Source organism: Pholcus phalangioides, unplaced genomic scaffold, assembly GCF_987345545.1.
Source record: "Pholcus phalangioides strain wild (caught in Gottingen) unplaced genomic scaffold, Ppha-v1.0 ptg000012l_1, whole genome shotgun sequence".
Taxonomy (NCBI): domain Eukaryota; kingdom Metazoa; phylum Arthropoda; class Arachnida; order Araneae; family Pholcidae; genus Pholcus; species Pholcus phalangioides.
In genome coordinates, this window is record NW_028301605.1 from 9,487,936 (window position 1) to 9,509,470 (window position 21,535).

Here is a 21,535-nt window from a genome sequence, read left to right on the forward strand (position 1 = left end):
AGGTGGAGCGTTTCTACCATATCTTATTCCTTCTGTGATCAGCGCAATAGGCAGTCTTTTCCAGCGTTAAAAATGGCTAAAAAAATGGCCTTAGTTCCAGAAGAATATTTGTTACCTCGGCGAATGAGAATATCTGAGGAGTCACAAACCGAAAATGAGATCGGAAATCTTTTGAATACCAACAACATGTCTGATGACGTCAAAGTGAAAATACTTAATAATCTCGTTTCTAAATACAAAAAACTGGTTCATACTCCGTACGACCCTGTCAGAGTTTCAATCCAAAAACCTGAGGAATCGATTGATGTAACTGAAACAGTTATCGAATCACCTAAAAAAGTGGACGAAGATCCGATAATTAAGCAGATATATCTTTCAATTCCACAAACAACAAGGAAGTATGTTCTTCCACTTATAGATAAAATGATGCAAGCTAACCTATCCTGGAATGAACAAGGACAATTATTAATAGACGGGAAATCTTTGCCAGGTACGCATATCATCGATATATTCAGTTTTATACTCAGAAATAGAAGATCTTCTGAAATCCCCAGTGCTTTTCCATTGTTTTTTATGAAATTGATTAAAACTGGAATACCATTCGAATGGATACAAAATGATATGGTTAAAAGAACTTTTGCACAAGACTCTCCTTCACTGGCCCAGGAAAGTCTGCTAACACCAAAGAAGAAAAGTTCTCCGGATGAACGCAATATAAGTTCGGTGAATTTACCTGAAGGCTACTTCACTCCAGTGCGAGTACCATTTAAAAAAAAAGAACCTAAGAGAAGTGCACGTAAACGAAGTAGAACGCACGAACCTGGTGCTCAATGGCTGAATTATTAGGGGATATTTACTACGATTTGGAAAATCCTGCTTCTTTTGGTGGTGTGAAGAAGTTAGCAAAAAAAGCGAATATTTCTGAGCGGTTAGCGAAAGATTGGCTAATGCGTCAGGACACTTATACGCTTCATAAACCTGTCAGATACAAATTTCCAACTCGACCCACAATAGCTTTAGGGCCTAATGAGTTGTGGCAAGCCGATTTGATGGACATGAAGAAATATTCACGATACAATAAAGGGGTAAAATATTTGTTAGTTGTTGTTGATGTGTTTCGAAGGAAACTTTTCGTTCACCCCCTCAAAAACAAATCACAGGACCAAGTTTTGCATGCTTTCAAAGCGCTTTTCAAACAAGAAAAGTGTAAAAAACTCCATACCGATCGCGGTTCCGAGTTGTTCAACAGAAAACTACAGACTTTCTTTCGGGATAATAATATCGAACATTACTCAACACAATCAGTTTTTAAAGCTGCGCTAGCTGAACGAAAAATCCGTCAAATTAAAGACAAGATATATAGGCTATTCACTCACACCTCGAAATATAAATACATTCACTTTTTACCTGCGCTAGTTAGATCAATCAACGATTCGGTTAACCGTAGTACTGGTTTTGCCCCATCAAAAATTAAGAAAATTCACCATTCAGAAATTTTTGAAAGACTATACGGCTCTAGCCACAATGTTAGATTCAAGTTCAAAATAAACGACCAAGTAAGAATTTCAAAAACCAGGAAAGTCTTCCATAAATCTTATCTACCTAATTGGACACAAGAAATTTTTCTCATCAAAGCACGGTATAAAACTCAACCACCAACTTATGATTTGATTGATTTGAAAAAAGAACCGCTTATTGGACGCTTTAACGAATTCGAATTACAAAAGGTTATAAAACCGCTTGATAGTGCATATTGGAAGATTGAAAAGATATTGAAAACCCGTAAAGTTGGTAAAAACAAAGAATTCTACGTGAAATTTTTAGGGTACAGCTCGAAATTTAATGAATGGATACGGGAACCGGATTTAAAAACATGAAGAATCAGTTTTTCGTAACGCTCGCGAGTAACGCTAATAATGATTTGTTTCCAGAAAATACGCAGAGTCATTTCATCACAAAATTATTCAATCCGTTGCTTCTTGAGGGAAATTGGAAATGCGCATTAACAGACATTATAATTCCTAAAACATGGTATAACATTACTGATGATAACTCCAAATATCAAGTAACATTTTTTGAACAGATTGATGATACAGGCATTAGAGAATATAAAATATTTTTATCCGGAGATGACACTGCTACACTTAGTGAGAATATTAATAAAAATATATTACACACCGCTAATACTAATATGATATCATTTAATGTGAAAAAGAAAAAAAAAGAAGTAACAATTACTATTCCTACTGAATACGAAATTAAATTTGATAGAAACGCATCTGAGTTGATGGCTATTTTGGGTTTACCTCAGGAGGATAAAGTTCTAACTTCGACAACACACAATACGTTTTCATGGTCACCTAGTAAAAGGGACTTAAGTAAACAATACTTTACACTAGTAGATAAACGAAGTTTTGATATCCCGAACTATATGATTCCAGTTAAACCAGTCAAAGATGAGTTTTCTCATTTATCATTTTTTTCGGGTTTAAATGAGAATATCAAGTTGATTACAGGTAGAAATGCAGTCGAATTTTCACTCGATAAAACTGAGAAATACGTTCAAATTAGAGTCTCTGAAGGTTTTGAATTGATTATCAATAAAAAGGATGCTGCATCTTTTTCAGCTATGATGAATCTGAAAAGAGAAGTTACAAAATTTTCTCACGGTGTCACAGCAAGTGTTTATGATAAAAACTCTGTAAATGTCAATGATTCAGATTTTTTTGAAATAGCTGAAGTGGCATTCAAACGTAAAATAGATGTTCAAAAAACCGAAAATTTTTCTCTGCCTCCTGGTTTGTATGCGAAAGGTGAACAACTAACACCTCATTTTGAAAAAATTAATTTTCAAATGCTAAAAAAAGGTATGTCGAGAATAATTGTACCACAGAACCATGAGTTAAATCTTTCTAAGGAACTAGCAGATATTCTGGGGTATGAAAAACTAAACTATCCACATGGTATATATCATTCAAAACATGAAATTGAGTTGTTTGCTGGGGTTTCAGAAATATTTATCTATACAGACATCATTTCCAGTCAGTTAATTGGTAATACCATGGCCCCACTACTTAAAATTATACCTGTCTTAAAAGAAAAAGATAATGAACAGGTTATACTAAGCTTTCCAAGTCCATTATATTGCTCCGTATCGAGGAATTTTATCGAATCGATTGAGGTTGTTTTGCGTGATTCATCTGGTTCGAAAATTCATTTCCACTCAGGAAAAGTTTTTTTAGTCTTATCTTTCATGGAGATATAAAAGAGACTACCTTTTTCTTCAGATTCTTATTATAGTGACAAGCATCTAGTATTGTCACTATGTTGTGCGCGCGAGCTTGTTGCAATTACTATATCAATCAGCAAACAGGAGGAGGCTTACCATATTTTCAAGGCAGGTTAATTCAACGAGGAAATGGTTTTTTTTCTAATATATTTAGATATGTTACTCCATTTCTAGCCAAAGGTGGTCGATATTTGGGTCGACAGATTTTGAAAACATCTGCTAACGTTGCAAATGATGTAATAAGTGGTCAAGATTTTAAAACAGCTGCTAAATCCAGATTGACGCAAATGCGTGATTCAATAACCAGTGATGTTATTGATAAGATCCAAAAAGGTTCAGGTCGAAAACGACGCAGAATCACAAAAAAAAAATTAACCAAGAAAAAGCGAAAAGATTTATTTTCTTAAGTTATAAAAATAGATGATTAAAACAAAATATCATCACATTTATTTCCAATATGGAACAAAAAGGATGTCCGTGTTTGAAATCAGAATTAGATATTTTTGAAAAACCCTTCATTCAAGTGGCTGTGGATGATTCTACTTTTGTAGAAGTAAAACCAATCGCAAGTATCTCACAAAAAGGTCCAATCGAGTTTTTAGTTAGTGGGAGTAACACTGAGAAATACATAGACCCTTCGAATATTTATTTGCATTTGAAAGCTAAAATCGTGAAACAAGATGGGACAGATTTACCCGAAACTTCTAAATCTACACCAATAAATTATATTTTGAATACGTGTTTTTCTTCGTTGCAAGTATTTTTGAATGATAAACCAATAAGCAACTACGCTAATTATGCATACAAGGCATATATTGAATCACTTTTGTTCACCTCGAGTGCAGCACAAAAAACTCATTTGACTAGTTCGCTGTTTTACATTGACACTGCTGGCAAAATGGATGACCATGCCCCTCTGAACTCTTTAAACTCTGGTCTAAAACAACGTCATGAACGTTGCAAAGCCTCACGAGAGATGGATTTAATAGGTCCATTACATTTTGATTTAGCCAACCAATCAAAACTTTTATTGAATGGAGTTGACCTTACCATAAAGCTAGAACGCGCTAAAAATTCGTTTGTTCTAATGAGTGATGTAACAGACACACAGCTGCTAATCACAGAGGCTAGTTTGTACGTTCGAAAAGTACAAATAGCTCCATCTGTTCTTCTAGGACATGCTAAAGCATTGGAATTAGGGAATATACAGCTTCAGATTAAACACAGTGAGATTCGAAGCTTTACCCTTTCTGCAGGTTTGCAAAGCCATGTTATATCAAATGCTTTCTTGAGTGAAATTCCCAGTAGACTGATTCTCGGTCTAGTACCAAACAAAAATTTCAGTGGTGATGAAAGAAAAAATCCATTCAATTTCAGGCATTCGAACATAAATTATATATGTCTAAGAAAAGATGGCATGACGTATCCATCAAACCCTTACACTCCTTCTGCAACATCCTACGTTAGAAATTATATGTCATTATTCACAGACCTGAACAAATTTTCCAGTTCTACTGATATCCCAATAAGCTACGAAGATTATCCTAACGGTTTTTACTTGATAGCATGGGATTTAACTCCAGACTTTTCAAGCGAAGGTGATTGGATTTCCACTCCTGAAACCTCCAATCTATCTATCGAAATTAAATTTTCAGAAGCTTTAACAGAGACGATGACATTGATTGTTTATTCTCAAGTCCCAAAAACGATACAAATCGATAAATCTAGAAGCATTTACACCGATTTCTAAATATGAATTCTAACGATCTATTTCAAATCGCTCACGGTGATAGTTTACTATCACCAGTGTTTGCAGGGGTTTTTGCTTGCGATCAACTTCCGCTAAAAAGGAAAAGGAAGCATAAAGCGTATATTGTAAATATAGACCCCAAAAATAAGCCCGGTTCTCATTGGATCGCTATTTTTTTTGATAAAGAAAAATGTTATTACTTTGATAGTTACGGAATGAAATGCAGAAACGTGTATATCTTACGATTTATTCGTAGAAATTCAAAAGTTACTGAATATAATGAAACTGTGTACCAATCACCGTTCTCAAAATCATGTGGCATTTTCTGTTTGTATTTCCTTACACATATCGTGCGAGGCAAGAGACTGAATGAATTGACGAACAATAAAGAAAAGAACGAGAAGTTAATGTGTTCTTTTGCTGCTAAACAAATGCTACAGTTTTCCCGTATCCCCCAAAATGATGTCATACAGTACTGCGTGAGCTTGCTTTAATACACCAATTAAAATTTTGTAAATGTGATTATATAAACGCTAGAACATCTCAATTTTCATCATTCTACGCTCTGAAGATGGACCAGAAATATGGTTACGTTTATGTTCGCTCTAACGAAAAACCATCTCACCCTACACCTTTATTATTCTCGGATATGATTCAAGCAATAAAAAGTGCGATGAGTGTATCCCTTGATTACCCCGATAGCTGTCCATTGGAACTAAAATATTTCAAAGTAATGAATAACAAGAAAATTCTGGCCAAACTTCACGATGAGTGCATTCCAACATCGTTGATGGATGATGAACTATATGGTTTTTGCATTTTAAAACTAGAAGCTGGACTATGGGTTCCACATATATTTTGCGATAATTTCTACAACAGCATTTCGGAATGCGTTAACTGTGTTTTAGAAACTGACTTTGATCTACCGTTGATAACTAATTCTGTTAAAATAGCATACTTTAAACTGTTATCGGTGGATTCCGTGGTGACAGAAATTCACAGTGTTTTGGTGAAAAAACAAAATCTTTTCATTAATTAAACAATCTGCTAGTATTCGAGTTTTACTACTCTCGAGTATATCTTTGTAAAAAAAAAATTACATATTGTCATTATAACATTGATATGTAAGATTATATTGATTGTGTATGCAGTGTGTATATGTTACAATGATATTGTATCTAACTTGTAAGAATAATAAAAAAAATATTTTAACTTAAGAATAAATATCTCGAGTATTTGTTTGTTGGTTTTTTTTATTCATGGATATAAAAAATTCAAGGCTGTTAAACAAATTACACTGTAATTACCTCAACCTCGCGAAACGCTAAATAATAAATTAGAAACGTAAAAACCATCCCGGAAATAAAAAAAGTTTTACAAATGTTAATGCATTATAATGGTCACTTTTCATTTCTTGAAGGTCAAATCGTGAATGAAAATCAGAAACAATATGATTGTTTCCGTAACACATATTCGGTAATCATCTTCCTTTTTTCTTGAAGGTTACGATCAAATTATAATTCTTGGCTTAGCTATGAATAATTGCTTCCTCTACTCCCTTATCTTAAAACCGAAGTTAAATTATGGGGAAAACCATAACATTCCACCACCCCCTCTCTTCAAGTCTTTCACGCATCACAATGTCATATAAACCATGTTTATTTTTGTGGTATGCTATATCGTGTTTTAACAGGAATGATTAATCGCGTGAGTTGACCTTGAATCTAAAATAAAAAGCCAGTGCATTGCTTACCATTTCACATTACACAAACGAAAAGCTCGGAAGACGAGATGGCTACTCCTGGTAAGTTTTTACAAAGAAATTTTTTTTATTCTCGTGTAAAGAACAACTTAGCTCTTATTTTATTCGCGCTATGATTTTAAATAATAAAATTCAAGAACATTGATTTCTCAATAAGATTTTTATATCGCGTTTTTTTATATATTCACAGGGGGCGATTTCTTTTTTTTTGTTTTGTAGATAAAAAATTTAGAAATGAAGACTCATTAAAAACAAAAAAACGTAAAAGTGCAAACATTTCATCTGACGACGACGAGGACAATAATAGCCAATCAGAAACAGAACGTCGGATTAGCAAAACCAAAAAAAAATATGATCTCGTATTGGAGGATGATCACATAAAGAAGAGCAAAAGCAGGACTTATTCTATTTATGTAGGTAATGGCATAGTTATTGAAAATAAAATATATAGGAACAACACTTACATAAACATATCGAGATCAATAGATGGCGAGATAAAAAATAGATTTAATGTTCCTGTAACGCAATTAGACTCTTTGCGAAAGGCTCTTGATTGCATGGCTGAGCATTTAAAGTAAAAATAATCTTCCTGTGTTGTTAGCCAAGATTCATATTTTTTAAATGAAGCGTTTTTTAGCTTCTAGAATAAAAAGACAATAAAAATATATAAAAAAAAACTATGAAATGTTAAAAAAATTATAAAATATATACAAAAAAAATGTGAAAAAAAGGAAAAAAAAGTATTTTATCATATAAATATATAAAAAAAGTGTGTATTAAATGTATATATAAGTATGTATGAAATAGGTTTTATCGTGGTGGTGGTTTTTTAAAAAAGAAAGAATTAAAATTTTATATTGAATGATTGATCAGCAGATTTTACCCCCGTTGCCAAGAGATTAGAATTTTATACTTCTAAATAGTATTTTGGTATCAGAAATTCTATCATTTTTTTTAGCTTTTATGTGTCCAAACTCATTATATAAAAAAAATAAAAGAATACTAAATTTTTATATTATTAAATAATATTTTGCGTATAATATAATACTAATATTTAAAAAAAAATTATGTGGTCAAAATGTTTGCATTAAAACAAACAGCTTTCAATAACTTTATCAAAACATATCGTGCCGTAACAACCATACGTGATCCTTATAAATTATTATCAAAAACAAAGGGCCAGATTAAAAATTTGATTTTAAAATTTCATAAAACATATCTTAAGATCATAATTTGCTTGGAAATATCCTTTTTTAAATACGATGAATATCGTAATATATCAAGAACCAAATTTTACTTCGCATCAAAAGTTCTTAAAATAATATGTTCAAATAATTTAGATGATATTTTGAATGATGCCTTAGTTAATATTCTCGATAGAATAGATAATTTTGTTAGAAATGGTAGTGGGTGGGTTATAGAAAACATTAATTTTATAGATCTGAGTTTAGGTCGATATAAACCTCTGACGGGTGGATGTGAATTTGTATCGTTACCAAAATATTTAAAAAATAAAAAATGTTTACTTGAAATTAAAAATATTAATGACCAGAAATGTTTTCTGTTTGCTGTATTAGCAGCTCTCTTCCCCCCCAAAAAAATGTAAGAAGTAAAAAAACTTCTTATTTTAAATTTTTCAAATACTTGAAATTTAATGAACAAGATTTCCCTATGGATATTAATAATATACACATTTTCGAAAAATCAAACAATCTAATAATTAATGTTTTTAAATATAAAAAAAAATCTATAACACCTCTTTACATAGGAAAAACAACAAGGGAACAAAAAAAAATAAATTTACTTTTATTTAAGGGTCATTATTTTTTAATCACAAATATCAACAGACTCATATACAGTAACGGTAAACATCACTATTGCAGTTCATGCCTACTTGGCTTCAAAAGAAGAGAATCTCTCATAAGACACGAACAACTTTGCTATGACATTGTCCCCGTGAGTTTGCCTAAAAACTTAATGACAAGTTTCGAAGATTATATAAAAACAGTCAAACACCCTATTTGTATGTATGCGGATTTTGAAGCTATAACAAGAAAAAAAACTATAATTATAAGTGACAATTCTGTTGTTATAGAAAAACATGTACCGATTAGTTATGCTATCGCTGTTGTTAAAAAGAAACAAATAATATTTTTAAATTATTATTGCGGGTTAGATGCTGTTGAGGTTTTTTTAAAAACAATTAAAACATTAAAAAAACAGCTTATTAACGAGCTTCATGAAATAGAACCACTTGATAAACATAGTATAAATAATATTAACAAAGAGTTCTGCCACATTTGCAGACAGTGTTTCGGTGATAATGATACAGTCGTCAAGGATCATTGTCATACAACAGGTGAGTTCATGGGTTTTGCCCACAACTCCTGTAATTTAAACAGAAAAAAAAAATTCTTTTTACCTTTATTTATCCACAATTTCACAGGATATGATTCTAATTTAATAATCAATGCTCTAACCAAGGAGTTTTTTAAAAATATAAGAATTATACCCAGTAGTTCGGAGCGATTCACGTCCATTCAGTTAGATGAGATTCTGATACTGGATTCGTATAAATTTCTTCAGAGCTCATTAGAACAACTAGCTGATATCAATACTGAATTTCCTCTCTTCAATTCAATTTTCACATCCAAAAATAAATTTTTACTAAGAAAAAAAGGAGTTTTTCCCTATTCTTTCTTCGATGATGAAAAAAAATTAAAATACTCGCGTTTATCCGATAAAAATTTTTTTTTCAATTTACTAACAAACTCTGAAATAAGTGACGATGAATATAGTCATGCTAAATTAATTTGGAATAATTTTAAATGTTTGACATTCAGTGATTACCTTAAGCTCTATCAAATCACGGATGTGCTACTTTTGAGTGATGTATTTGAGCATTTTAGAACGATTATATATCGATTTTACGGTCTAGAAGTAACGAAGTTCTTATCAACACCTCACCTCACATGGGTAGCTGGACTGAAATACACGATGGCTCGTATTGAACTTTTACCAGAAATACAGATGTACACTTTCATAGAAGATGCCATGAGAGGTGGGATGTGTTTTAATAACCATCGCCATGTAAAAGCTAATAACCCAGAAATATATGGTTTTGACCCGAGTAAGAAACAGAGATACATACTTTCTCTAGACGTAAATAATCTCTATGGTTACTGTCAAACTCAATGTTTACCAATAGGTAATTTCCGTTGGTTGAGTGATGAAGAAATTAACAAATTCAATATTTTAAATGTACCTGATAATAGTGAAACTGGATATATTTTACAAGTAGATTTGAAATATAGTAGAAAATTACATGATAAACACAATTCGTTCCCCCTAGCTCCTGAACATCTAGTTATTAACGAGGAAATGTTATCACCTTACCAAAAAGACTTACTGGCTAATCTAAATATAAAATACAATTCCAACGTAAAAAAATTAATAAACACTTTATATGATAAGCATCTATATACCTGTCATTATAGACTACTAAAATTTTATCTCAAAATGGGGCTTCAACTGATAAAAATACATAAAATACTGAGTTTTCGTCAGGAACCTTTTTTAGAACCCTATGTGCTTTTTAATAATTCACAAAGAAAATCAGCAACAAATGATTTTGATCGATTATTCTATAAACTAATGAATAATGCATTCTTTGGCAAAACTTGCCAAAACGTACGAAATAAAACGGACATTAAATGTGCTCTAACTAAAAGTCAAACTCAAAAACATTTAGCGAACCCAACTATGGAATATTTTGAAATTCTCAACGAAAACTTAGTTTTATTTAAAAATAGAAAAAAAAAAGTTGTTTTAAATAAACCAATTTTCATAGGTTTCACTATACTAGAATTAGCTAAAGAAAAAATGTTTGATCTTTATTATAATTTTCAATCATATTTCGGGGAGAACAAATGCACGCTTATTTACACAGACACTGATAACCTAGTCTTAAATATCCAAGCGTCAAATGTTTACGAAAAATTAAAAAAAGATTTCAGTCATGTTCTCGATTTCAGTAATTATTCTTCTGATAGCCGTTTCTACAATATCGATAATAAAAACAGATTAGGGTATCTAAAAGATGAAACATCTGGGGAGCCTATTAAAGAATTTTGCTCATTGAAGCCAAAACTTTATGCTTACACATTTGGGATGTCTTCTAAACTAGCCGGGAAAGGAATTAAAAAAAGTGTTCTCAACACTTATGATTTAACTACGTATAAAGAAGTTTTATACGATGAAAAACTATTAAAACATACACAACACTTTATTAAATCCAAGAAACATATTTTATACACACTGAAAGAAAATAAGATAACATTAAACCCATTTACTGATAAATCTTACTTTTTTAATAACTTAGAAAATTTTGCATTTGGACACATAAAAATAAAAAAATGAATTTTATTCTGTTTAGTGAACTGATAACACTTCAAGCTAGTTTTTAGAGGAGGGTTTTTCTAGCTCCGTAGAGTGTTATCAAGTGAACCCCTCCTAAATCTTAAATTAATGACAACAAAATTTAAAAAAAAACAAAATTTTAGGTATATTTTACCTTGTTTTCAAAAACCTGGTTGGTTAGGGTGCGGCTATTCGGGGAGGTTGGAGGCCGCAAAAAAAAAAAAAAACCAGATTTAAAAAACGTAAGATCTAAAAACATGACAAAATTTGTTGAAATGAATTAATCAGCGTTTTTAAATCTAACAAAGCATTTAATTTTTCGGACAGTTTAGATTGAACAATTAGATTAAATAAAAATAATTTTTATGTAATCAATAGTTTGTGTTTTATAGCAACTTTTTCAGTACCTGGTATTTTTATTAGAAAAGCTAAAGAATAAATAAGGAAGATAAAATTATCACTTTTCATGTTAGTGCGCGCATAAAAAAGACATTGAATATTTTTATGCTCGTACTAGCATACATAGTGATAAAAATAAAATCACCTGAAAAAAGAAAACAATGGATAACAGAAACAATGAACAGTAAGTTTTTTTTTTTTTGTCTCTATACAATTTTTAGTCTTTAGAAATATTAAAATATTATTATCTAACAAATTTCATTATCTAATAATTTATAAAAATGCAAGCCTACTCGTTTACATATATAAAAAATTCAATGTTTTCTATCTTTAAAACTTGTAAAGTTGTGTTTAGTTGTGGTTTTCGTGTTTTATTTGAAGCCAGAACGGGACAATTTTTGTGAGGGTGCAGCCAGAACGGGACAATTTTTGTGAGGGTGCAGCCAGAACGGGACAATTTTTGGTGCGGTGCAGCCAGAACGACCCAAAACACCACTACACCAGAGAGAGAGAGAGAGAGACAGACAGACAGACAGAGGTTGCGGGAGAGATAGTCCTATTGGTTAGATAGTTATCAGTAGTTATATGGTAGAGAGAGGAGGAGGAGAGAGAGAGAGAGAGAGAGAGATAGGTGTTTCTTTTTTGTCAGCCCAAGATATCAAGAAAACATACAGGGTGCATAGGCAACAAGGCCCAGAATTGTCAAAATGAGAGGTATTTAAGAAGGCGAGATATCTCGGGATTATGGCTGTAAGGGCTAAAAAAATTATTTTATCTTCAAAATTGCAAAATGCCTACAATAACCTCTTCTTGCAACAAAATTTTTTTGTTCTTTGAAAAAAAAAGAGTAAATCCAATAAAACTTAATAAGCAGTTCATAAAACGCTGAATTTTCAAAGTTCAATGTTACAGTGTGTAATATTTCACATGTATGTTTCCTTTGAGGTTCCGATTTATCATATAACAAGTCTTGGGCAAATGAAAAAAAAAAAAAAAATAGGTGCCAACAAATTTTTTTAGGAGTTTTAGGAAAAAAATGATTAAAAAAAAAATATATATTTTTCTTAATTACTTTTCAAGACAGTAACTTTTTCATATGTCAGTAAACACATATGTATATGTGTGTGTGAGTGAGAGAGAGAGAGAGAGAGAGAGAGAGAGAAGGGATGCTTTATCACTTTTCTCCTTTCTGAAGATTTTTTTTTTTTGGAAAATGACATTATATTCTCAGCTCAAGAGGCAGGAGAGAAGGTGGTGGTATATACACGAGTGGAAAATGGAAATTTTATTTTTGTAGCAGGAAAAATTATTTTCGTAGCAGCAAAAATGTTGTTTTTGTAGCACTTTTCTTCTTGATGGGAAAGGACTACTATTATAAATTACTAGAGAATACTCTTATAGAAAATAATTATCCTCAAGTTATTTTTACCGAGATTATTTATTATAATACATTTATTACATATATTCTTGATAATACTCTGGAAAGATTTCGGTAACTGAAGAATATTCTCATCGAGGAGAATATTAGAGAATAGTCTCTGCAAGCACTATTATTAATAACTTCAGAATAATTCTTATTATTTTCTATAAGAATATTCCCCAGTAATTTATGAAAGTAGTCCTTCCAGAGAATGTTCTCAAGGATATTATATGTAACTATATTATAAATAACAGGAGAATATTCTCATAAAGAACTTATAAGAATAGCCTATTCTCTAGTAATTTATAATAGTAGTCCTACCAGAGAATATTCTCCTGGATGAGAATATTCTCAAGAATATTCTCCAAAAGATTATTCTCGAGAATTTTACATCTCTATTCTTAGATGTGAAAGGCCCTATACCTATCAGTATAACTACTCTATCTCAAAGCAATGTAGCCTGAAAGGGATGTCCGTTAAAAAAAAGGAGAGGTCTAGGATGATTTATTTCATACGTTTGTTAGATCATCTCTTATTTTATGATACAGACCAATGTTTCTCATAATATTCAGATCTGGGAAGGGGCGATTGAAATCCTCTGGAAATGGAAATGTGTCTGTTTTAGAATAGGCTATAAACTGTAGATCCCAATACAATTACCCCTGGTATGCAGAATATGATAATGATGTTACAAAAATGGTCACAGTAGCTGCGAGGAATGCTAGCTTGTTACCTTATTATTTTCATTATCAGTGTCTCTACCACATACCCACAGAAAAGATTTGTGAATTTTTTTTACCTCTGCTTGTCTGTCTAAATAAGCTTTGCTGGAATCTTACATCAAATACCTTTCAAATAAACCAACCACGACCATGGTCTAGACAAAGTAATTTTGATTAATGTGCAACTAGGAACCATTTTCCATTGAACACTAAACATGCCAGTGAATGGCATAAAAGGAAATGGCATATCAAGAGAAAGAATAGTAGAAAATGAATAATAGAAAACTTAGAAACAAAACAAGACACTGAAAATCTGTTAAAGATACTGGAAAATAAAATACATATGGCAATCACAAATCAAAGATAAGGAGCTTTGGGCTACAAATGTAGCCCAAAGAAATAGAATTGCAGGGTGGAAAGATGATGTCATGGAAAAGCCACCTTTTATTGTGACATAACTTAAAAATTTCTTAAGGGAAAATTTTGTTTTTGGTGCAAGATAGTGCCGAATTGAAGAATTTCTGCATTTTTGTAGCAGAATGTAGCAAACGAGGGAAAATTGTAGCAGAATGTAGCAGACATCTGAAATTGTAGCAGTTTGTAGCAATTGTAGCAGATTTTCCACTCCTGTATATAGAATCGCATCCCTCTTTGCTTACGCAATGGTCCAAAGTCTAAAATTTAGCAATTACTTATGGAAAATTTTATAGGCCACAGTTCCAATTACTTAATTTCAAGCGCAACCTGGGATATGTCAAGCCCTGCTTCATAATATGCATATGATCACAAAATGGATGTAATGCTCCCAGAAATGTCTAAATATTTTTCGCATCTTTCTTGTTTCAAAAAATGAGAAAATTCAAATAAAATCACATGTACAACAATGACTTTATGAGGAGTGAGCCTCAATCCTGATTTGCATTGCCATAGGAAAGCTACTTTACCGCACACCAACTCTAGACATATATCGCCGTATGAAAATTTCCAACTAGTGAAGTTGGGTTGGAAATGAAGGGTGTCATCTATCAGTGGTTGCCCCAGGCTAAATAGGTAAAGAACTTTTCTGGTGTTCTTTTGGCTGGATTTGAACCCATGGACCTTGACGGCAACCTTCATAGTGGAAGACAAACATCTGAATACTGCGCCACTTGGGCATGCTACAGGAAAACTGGCTCCTATTTGGTTTTTTGCCCCCTTTTTTAAGCATTATTTCATAATGTCTAAAGAAAATAGAATTCTTAGACATAAAAATTATGATATACACACACATTTCACCAATTATAAATTATGCCTACCTTCATGATTTGTCCCATTCACGATGTTACACTTAGAAAATGGGGGAAAAAATGTGAGATCCAAAAGATTTTTTAAACAATTGAAGTAGCCATATTTAGCAGCCAGATGAATAGCAGAGTTACCGGCTTTGTCAACTGCACTGATATCAGCATTATTCTTCAACAGAAACTTCACAACTTCTGGGCAATTTTTTATCACCGCAAGATGAAGGGCTGTCTATAAAATTATTCAACATTTATTATGAAAAATTTTTTTTTTAAGACAAAGAACAGAATCTATAATACAAATTACAGCGCAAAACATTTTATTAATTAACCTATTTTTGACAGTGCTTCCAATTTGTGACTGAATTGCACAATTTTTTTTATACATGATAACTGGTTACTTAAATAACATATTTGAAAAATTTTGAAAAATTGGACAGTAATTTAGCATGGCTTTCTTTGTAATTAATGTGAATTTCCCATTAACTAATTTTTAATTAATATAAAATTAGTATTTATGACTAGTAAACCTCATGTACCATTTAGTTTTTAAAAACTACTTTTTGCTGTTTTTAAAAAAAATTATTTCTGTATGTCATGGAAAAAAAATCTAGATTGAAAAATACGATGAAATTTTGTCCCAATCCATTTTAAAACTTCTTTATTTTGCATTAGTAGAATCTAGATTGAGTTATGACATTACATGTTGGGGTGGGACATACGTCAGCAATCTTTCTTCACTTTTTGTCACACAGAAGGCCTTCATCCGTATCATTCTGAGTAAAAATAGACTCAGGCATACATTTCTACTTTTCAATCAATTAAAGCTACTCCCTCTACAACATTTGTACGTTTATAAAAGTTTAAAAATGTTTTATAAAAGAAGTGGCCATCTCAATCTGAAATTACATAAGTCTGGAATGCAATTTAGACGTCATACTATACAGGTACCAAGGCCAAATAAAACTCGTTTCCAAAAATTTTTCCTTAATTTAGCTCCCAAAATATTTAATTTACTTCTTCAGTTAATAAAAGAACAATCTTCATGTACATCTTTTTTTACCAATTTAAAATGGTTGTTAACTCAAGAAGATTTAAATTATCTGTTTGATATTGTAATGTAATCTTCTTTTATCTTGCATACGCTGCTAAATGCTAAATTTTTTTGTTTATCAATTCCATTCCTGTTGCCACTTATTTCTTGCTGTTATATATATATATGTGTGTTTTTTTCTTTCTTTTTTTCTCTCGTTATTATTTATGCCGACAGATATGTATCGGATGTTGTTTTGTGGGCTCACAAGCTTGCTTAGCCCCTAAATACAAATACAAATACAACGCCACAACAGGCAAATTGCCCAACGAGGTGGCTGACTTAAGAACATCATGGATCCCCGAGCCCCTACCTACTACTGCTACACCACACATGCACCCCCCCCCCCCCCGCGGAACCCCCCAACGAATCGGTACATGCGGGAATGTGCGTGTACGTGTAGTGCAACCTGACGTAAAGTTTGTTTCTGTGTAATGCTTGTTATGTGTAGAGCTGTCATCTGCCCCCAGTTTTACTAACTATGAGTGATGTGTTATGGTTGAATGATTTACCGTTGTAGGACTGTTGCTCTCTGTGGCGAGACTTTTTAACGGGGAGATCGGCTCGCATTTGCGCCTTGAAGTTGGGAACCACAGAAAACCAACTTCAGCCGACCACCACTGTGGGGTTCGAACCCAGATCCTCGCATCACGAGTCCGTAAATGTTTTGTAACTGTGTTTAAAAATCTTAAATAAAGGAAATTTGAATTTCCGAAAGGTTCATTTTTGAAAAATCAAAAAAAAGAAAGAAAAATCAAACTTTATTACAAACAAATTTTAAAAAATGCTATAGCACTCACTATACCTTTTTTAATTTCAAAAAATGTTTGTTTCATATGAAAATTTGAATGAAGATTAATTGAAAAAAAATTTCAAACAGTGTTGCACAAATGTTGCAACGTCAGTCAAAAATGGGTCAAGTGATATGAAATAATGGAACTCCAACATTTCTCTTTACTATACAGTGAAACCTTGATCTAACAACAACACTCTGTGGACCAAGAAAAAATATAGCTAATAGGGGAAATATTGTCATAATCGAAAGGCAATAGTTTAACATTAGACAACAAACATTTCTAAACAATTTATACGAAAAATTGACACGTTTTAAAGACAAATAAAATTTAATTGGTTGAATGGTCGGCGTGTTTTGGCTCTACAATAGAGAGCGATCATCAGGACCTTGTGGTCAGAAATTACACAAATGAGTCGTGGAGGGGTGATGTTTATGTCTGGTCGTCCTTAGAGTTTGCCTTTGTATTTGCTGAGTCTGAGTGGTCTCTGGATGCGAAAGGCAAACTCTCTGGATGACCAGACATAAACATCACCCCTCCATGACTCCATTTGTGTGATTTCTGACCATGAGGTCCTGATGACAGCTCTCCACTGTAGAGCTGAAACGTGTCAACCATTCGACCAATTGAATTTATATTTCGTTTATTTGTCTTTAAAAAGTGTCAATGTTTTGTATAAATTAAAACCAGGTAAAGTTCTAATTTTTGTGGTAATTTCTAAACAATTCTGGGAAAATATTGTTGTCGAGGGATTTATGATTATACTAACCATAAGACCCGATGCTGTCCGGGGTTTTTTTTAATTAATGGGGGGATTGAAAAATAAACCATAATAAAGGAATAAACTATAATACTGGCAGCATTACAGAAATTACAAACCATTGTAAAAGCATAGTCATGTCTGAAACACATTGCTAGGGAAAAACGGTAACCAAAGTAAATATTTCAAAAGTGATTGTTGAGGCCCAGAAACCATTGTTGCCTAACAGTTTTTACCCTTCCAGGTTTAAAACTGCCCAGCTTTGATGAACTTTTGATCGTTCAATCTGGGCCCTGTTTGGCATATATGCAAAATTTGGCGATGATCAATCAAAAATTGCAGATTTGTATAGAGAACACACAGACAGAAAATCAATTATATATATGCTAGCTATAATACCCGGCGCTGTCCAGGTTTTCTTCAATTAATGGGAGGATTGCAAAATATACAAACCATTATAAAGCAATAACCTATTATATGTAATACAGGTAGCATGAAAGAAGTGACAAACCATTGTAAAGGCATGTACATGTCGGAAACCCATAGGTAGGGAACCACTGTAACCTAAGTAAACATTCTAAAAGTCATTGTTGAGGCTTTTGAATCATTGTTGCCCAACAGATTTTTGCACAGCTCTGATGAACTTTTAATGCAGCTTATTGTTCAAATCAGGTTCTGTTTGGTACGTATGCAAAATTTTGCACCGATCGATCTAAAATTGACCGATAAGACAGAAATAAATTTTATATATCAATTTTAATGATGCTCAATATAGATCGAGTATCATTGTGGTGAGGTTTCCCAGTATAATATTCCCTGATAGGAGACAAAGAGAAGAGCATCACTTCCTTCTTCCTGACAATATTTCTGTGGCATAAGACCACGAAATTCTAAATTTCCAGTCAAAAGTATTTGTTTTTCGAATTTTTTGTCCCTATTATTTGAGTGTTTATTTTTTTAGCTTTGTTAATCTGTAAGGCCTTCTTTTTCATGTGCTTCTACCTATTCATAGATAAAGATATGCAGATCTGATATGATTTGCATATCTGTATCTATGAATATGCACATGAAAAAAAAAAATATATATATATTCTGGTTGTTTTGGATGTGGGAGATTTCCTTTTACACTTCATAAAATACAATTAAACTTCAGTGACAATTACTAATAAGTCAAAGCATAATGATTTTTTTTCTGCTAAAAACAATCCAAAGCAAAAGGTAAGAAAGATGAGAAAAATATTACATAAAGATAAAATTACTCATATATGTTCAATCCAATTCATACGTTATACTTACTTGTTTTATTTTATTCTTATGGTTAACCAATGACAAAATAGAATTCTTGAAAAACTTCTTCAGAATAAAAATGAAGAGCAGCTTCTGTTTTTGATGAAGAATAATGGACTGGAGTAGACTAAAAAGAATACAAATAAAAGAGTATCAAAATAATTATAAGCACATATGAGCAAATTTTGTTATGTAGTCTGTGAAGAGCAGAGAGCCATTATAACCGGAAATGAATGTATTGTGTTGAATACCTGCCTGCTCTCTGTAGGAATGGTTTAAAATAAGAGACTGGCTTGTCTTTGAGAAACACAGAAAACAAACTTCAGTTGGCAGCATCAGTGCTGCCTCTAAGCTCACGTGTGAGAGAATACATTTTTATTTTCTCAACAATTACTTATTTCTAGACTATCCCACAAAAACTTTATAAACTCCACGGAACAAGGACCCTTGCTCAGAATGTATAAAAAATATCCAAAAAAAGGGAAATTTCACTCAGCCAAGTTACAAAATGGAGAAGAAATTTTTTTTATAATGTCTCACAGAATAGAAAACACTGCTCCACCTTCTACTATGCTTTACCTCTTATACAAGCTGCATTCAAGGGATGGTGGTCTTGCTCTTTATGACAAGTCTTTGCCAGTTTTGATTATTAAAAGACTGGCTTTGACACCACACGACATTATTAATTTTGTTTCCAATTTTATTTGGAAATTATGGGCCACAGATGTATAATTTATTCGATGTTTTCTTACTATTTCTGATGAAGATTTAAACAGAAAATTTGTGCTGTCTTTACAGGGAAACTGTTTCCGAGTTCACTCTGATTATGGTAAAAGTAGATTGAAGAAACAAAATCAAATCCATTATGCTAGCTAACTGAGACATCTAAACAATGTTTGACATCACTGGTTAAGCTATCAACAGACATATAAATAGTGGCATAGGCCCAGGGGTTTGAGTGTCGAATAGGACCTCAATGATATTTGCTTTAGAGAGTAAGCATGTAAATTAGTATAGGCAGGAATTTCTAGCTAGATGGGGGGGTCCCAGAAAAATCACTTTACCTGAGACTCTGTGATGCTCTTAAGATGTCTGCGCATATAAAGTACTTTTGAAAAGAGAAAAAACAGCCAAGACACAGGCTCAGATGAGAGAATAAATTTTTTCTCAATACTTACTTATTTTTGGACTCGTCCAAAATTTGAAGTGCATCTTGGATGCTTTGAGCGAGATCAGCTAATCGCCCATCGCAAATGAAATTGTATACAGACTCCTTAGGTATGGGAGGGGTTTCTGTGACATTCTGATCTACATCTTTGAGAGTAAGGCATCTTGAAAAGTTTTCATTTAAGTCATCCTGTGTTGAGGAGGAAGATGAGGAAGAAGTACTGGTCTTATGCATGGCAACAGAATCCATTTCTAACAATCCATCTTGGGGCATTAAACTTTGTGGCATTAAAGTGCCTCTTGGAATTGATGAAGGATGACGTGTGACGGACATGGATTGCTTTTCCCAAAAATCTGCAATAAATGAATTCAATCTTAATGTGATGATTTCCATAAAAAATAAAAATTGATAAATAAAGATCACAATTCTGAAAAAAATTGACTATTATTTTGATTTTTTTTCTCAGAATCTTATGGAGAGACTTATTAAAATTGGTTCAGATCAGGGGTTCACAAAATTTGCAATTCGCGGAACAGAAACTGGTATCTATAGGAAGACTGTATGACCTGTATTTTACCAGACATTGCAGTAATTCTGATATCCTGGCTATTTCATAAAAATAATGTTTTCCCTCCGCATTTTCAACGGAGCTTACTTAAATCAAAGATTAAGATTATTTTCATAAATTATATTATAATTATGAATGTAATTGTCATGGGTAATTCTGTGGTTAGATGGAAAAATATCACAAGTGACTTTTCCCTAAAAATTGATCTGTTCGCATTCTGGTTTCTCATTTGTCAAAATTTTTGAAGGCGACAAAATTTCATCCATCTCTTTTGCTTTATGAGGAATCAACGGAGGCAAATTGCAATAAGTCAAAAAGCCACAGTATCACATTTTTGCAAAATATTGTTTACAAATTCACCCTTATGAAATTTTGAAAAAGTGACTAGTTACATTTTGCCATCTGAGCACAGAATTATGGTCATATTCATCAAAGCGTATTTGTCACATTATTTTCAAAATACATTTTTAACCATTGTGATTTGCAGTAGCCTTTCATTTCCCACCATTGGGGAGATTTTTCAGTGATAAAAAAAATGTTGCAGGCATAATTTTGTGCAGTTTATTGCCAATGACAGAAAATTCATGAGTTGGGATCATGCACTGTTTGTATTGAGTCAATTAAGTTCTGGTAGCCAAATAAAAGCAAGTTACCTAATAAAAGCAAGTACTTTTATTGAGGAAATATGGTCAGCAGAAGTATGTATCCTGCAGTGTGTGCACTGGTACTTTCATACAGAAACACCATTTATGGGCTGGATACAACATCTTTGCAATCTGCATTTGGCCTGTGGGGCCAGTGGTTGCTCACCTTGGTTTAGGTCA

The 21,535-nt window shown here is 32.4% G+C and overlaps 1 protein-coding gene across 1 annotated transcript in view; it reads right to left on the reverse strand.

Moving 5' to 3' along the window:
* LOC149079438 (nuclear factor NF-kappa-B p100 subunit-like) overlaps nucleotides 1-21,535 on the reverse strand; it is an 81,841-nt gene that overhangs the window by 13,216 nt on the left and 47,090 nt on the right. Inside the window, exons 12-14 of the mRNA XM_089240161.1 lie at nucleotides 20,154-20,496; nucleotides 18,985-19,102; nucleotides 15,057-15,273 (exon numbers count right to left, since the gene is read on the reverse strand). Of these exons, the coding sequence (XP_089096287.1) occupies nucleotides 15,057-15,273; nucleotides 18,985-19,102; nucleotides 20,154-20,496 (678 nt within the window). The remainder of the gene's footprint in view (nucleotides 1-15,056; nucleotides 15,274-18,984; nucleotides 19,103-20,153; nucleotides 20,497-21,535) is intronic.